The sequence below is a fragment of the Musa acuminata genome, chromosome BXJ2-9 (genome assembly GCF_036884655.1).
Source record: "Musa acuminata AAA Group cultivar baxijiao chromosome BXJ2-9, Cavendish_Baxijiao_AAA, whole genome shotgun sequence".
Lineage (NCBI taxonomy): Eukaryota > Viridiplantae > Streptophyta > Magnoliopsida > Zingiberales > Musaceae > Musa > Musa acuminata.
In genome coordinates this window covers 7,317,825-7,321,220 of record NC_088346.1, presented here as the reverse complement: position 1 = coordinate 7,321,220, position 3,396 = coordinate 7,317,825, and the positions used below count along the sequence as shown (strand labels likewise).

Below are 3,396 nucleotides of genomic sequence, written 5' to 3'. Positions count from 1 at the left end.
TTCATGACTTGACATTTCCTGTTGTGATTCCTCCATTCTAGATGAAAATGATAGAATGTCCGTTTCCTCCTTGATGTGAACCATAACTTGCTATTGTGAAATCAATTATGAGTTATTGCATGTCGGACCCCAAAACACAATCTCAATATCTTTATGTTTATCTGCTTGTACGATATTTGGATCTTTGCCTACAAACTGTATGAAACGATGCTGATTTTGTAGTGGGATCCTAATTTTCTAGTACTTTTGATGTAACGAAGAACTTGTAGTGAAAGATCAAAACTCTTTTTTAATGTAAATATTAAATAATTATTTGATCGAATGGGTTATCTTTTTAGAGTCAAGGATCCCTTACCGTTTACTATCAACTATCACAGACATATTCTTATCTCATTTGTATCGATGTATCAATCGATCTTTTTTTTTTTTTTTCCAAGTTGATGGTTATACAAGTAATTAGAGACTCGTGGATTTAGTTGGTTTTATGTAAATTATGCTGCACTCTTGTGTGTTCATTCGAGAAAGGTTAGTCTCCCCATAATCTCATCAGGTCCCCAAAAGATATACAAAAGAGAAAACAGATTAATAAAAATATTAAACTCGAGATCTCAAAAATAAATATTACGATAAACATTAGATAGATAATATAAAATATAAAATTTAATTTTCCAAATAATCACACAATAAAGGGCCTAAGCGTAGTCAATTACGTTAAAAATTCTTTATAAATGAGTGTTCATATAACACCAATATCAAGTCAACCGAAGAACCAACCAAAAAACACTACTCTAAAAAATATTACTCCAATCACCATCTACATCAAATTAATTTATTTTCGTTTATTTATTTATGCGATCCTAAAGGCTGAAATCTCAAACCAATCAGTGATGCAATTGCTCTGATAGTAACACACCATATCATTATTATTCCAAGCAACATCCGACAACAGCTGGGGATGGTAAACACCAATCCATTTATTGCAGACATTGTTCATCTCATCACCCAAAGTAGCACATAGCAACTCTTGTGATTTATTGCAGTGTCCAATTATGGCGCCAAGTAGACCCCAATGGCGTCGAGAAACTGGCCGTCGCGGCCGAAGAAGCCCGAGATCTTGCCTGCTGATATAGGAAGGGAGAAGGGAGTCCCTCCCGCGTTGCCGAATGGTCCGTAGGCTTTCTTGTTGGTGCTGAAGCCAAGCTTCCCCACCACCACCAATCCATGGTAGTTAGCAACTTCTCCCGCCATTCCCACCAGATACTCGCCCTCCTGCAGAACAATCTGCATCCAAGTAGAAGCCATTAGTCTGCAGTCAGGTATGAGCTTTGAGATTGGTAGTGATGCAAACCTCGTGGGGAGTACCACCGCTGCCACCGAAGTGTCGGGTCTCCGTCTTCCCGTAGTAGGTGAAGGTGATGTCCATGGCGTCGACCACGTCTCCGGAAAAAATCTTGACGCTGATGATACGATAAGCAGGTCCCATGTCGAAGGCCGACCCTCCGTTCCCTCCCCATGCTCCCACCTTGATCGCTCCGTTCTGCATCACCATCGACGTCAACACACGACGCACGGAGGTAACCAAACTGTTCCACAGACAGAAAACTATGTGTGTATAGAGAGCCTCTCACCATCGTGTTGTGTGCACCAAACTCCTCCCTTTCTTCTGCAGAAGATGATGTTGGGGAAGAGGGAGGGAGCCTACTTATAGCGGATCGCCATTGCTCTGACGTCGGGGTGGAGTGGAGGTTTACCGCCCAACCCCTCGTCCGTGGCTTCCTCGTGGAAAGCGTGTATCACGTGATGAGGGTCGTGTAGAGCATCTCGACGACGAAGAGGTGACCGGCGACGATCACGGATGGTGGTGTGGTCAATAATTAAAGAGGAGCGGATAAGGATATGGCGTGGCGGTCGACACATGGAAACGTGTTGGGGAGACATGAGAGTTCAATACTTCGTCTACGTTGGAGAGATATGCCCCTTTTTTTTTGGTTTGATGGTGCAGATCGTAGATCTGTAGGATATGATTAAGTAATACAAAATTTTATTTTATTCTTCATAAATATATATTTATATATTTTTAAATATTTTATTTATTCTCTTCTATGTTGGTGTTAACATGCCAAGTATAAATAGAGACACATGGTTTTATTTGATTTTATTTAAGGAACCTTCAAGAAATTATAAAAAAATAAATTAATAGAAGCATTAAACTTAAGATCTCATAAATAGATATCTCAATAAATATTTGATGAATAATACATAATATAAAGATGAATTTTATAAGTTATAAATGGTTACATAACAAAGAATCCAAGGTGATATAATATATCACCTCTGAAATTTCCTATGCATAAATATCAATATGACATTATTATGGAGCCAAATTATGAAGTAACCCAATACACTATCGAAAGGCACATCTAAGAATATTGTCTTGTAGTGCTCGAGTTTTACACATACAACCATAACTAGATAATTATCCAAAGAGATATTTTATGATATTTATATTTTATAATATACTCATATGTTATTGACTTTTAAGATTGAAATCTATCCTTTCACAAATATTACATATAAAGTTGGAGATGCTAAGTTGAAGTATATATAAGCAATGATATCTATTTTTAAGACTCTTTTTATAGAAAAAAAATGTATAGTCTTTTAACATAATAAACGTAAATGTATTAGTAACTTGAGGTTAAATTATGACAATAAGTATAGATATAATAATCAGAAGAGACTTTCTTATTATAATATACCTTAAATAATTCTCAAGACTTATATAAGTTTGATTGTGTTTAAAATAAATGAATTTGAGGACCAAACATGTGAAGTAAAATAAATCGATTTAGTTATGCATAGTTGGGATAGTAGATAATTAAACTAGAATGAGGGGAATATTAAACTAAAATATTAAAATAAATAAGTGAGATTAGAAGATAAAATTAGACTTCTTTTTTTTTATTTTGTCAATTCATATTAGACTCGTATTAAATTATATCAATCATAAAATTCCATTAAAAAAACTTAAAATAAGGTCTACCTACAGCTGTCAAATATCACCTTACATAGTTTTGTTTGGCAAATGACATATTTCAAACTTACCCATTTTTTATTATTTATATTATTGACTGCATAATTTAATAAAAGGATTACATCATATTTCAGGTATGAATAGAATTAGAATTATATTATTATATGGCCCAATTTCTATCAACACCAATACCCAATCATTATCTACACCAACTTAATTTGTTTTGGTCTATTTACGCCATGCAAAAGACTGAAGTCTCGAACCAATTAGTAATGCAATTGCTTTAATAAAAGCACACCACATCATTATTATTCCAAGAAACATACAAGAATGGCAATATCAATCCATCGTAGCAACTCTCG

General features: G+C 35.0%; 1 protein-coding gene across 1 annotated transcript; it reads right to left on the bottom strand.

The window, feature by feature from the left end:
* Positions 1-899: 899 nt before the first annotated feature.
* Positions 900-1,781, bottom strand: LOC108951238 (horcolin). Its single transcript, XM_065127527.1, has 3 exons — positions 1,629-1,781; positions 1,349-1,537; positions 900-1,281 (listed from the first exon to the last, which is right to left on the bottom strand). The coding sequence occupies exons 1-3, from the start codon at positions 1,629-1,631 to the stop codon at positions 1,048-1,050; spliced, it is 426 nt and encodes a 141-aa protein (XP_064983599.1). The 5' UTR covers positions 1,632-1,781; the 3' UTR covers positions 900-1,047.
* Positions 1,782-3,396: the final 1,615 nt, after the last annotated feature.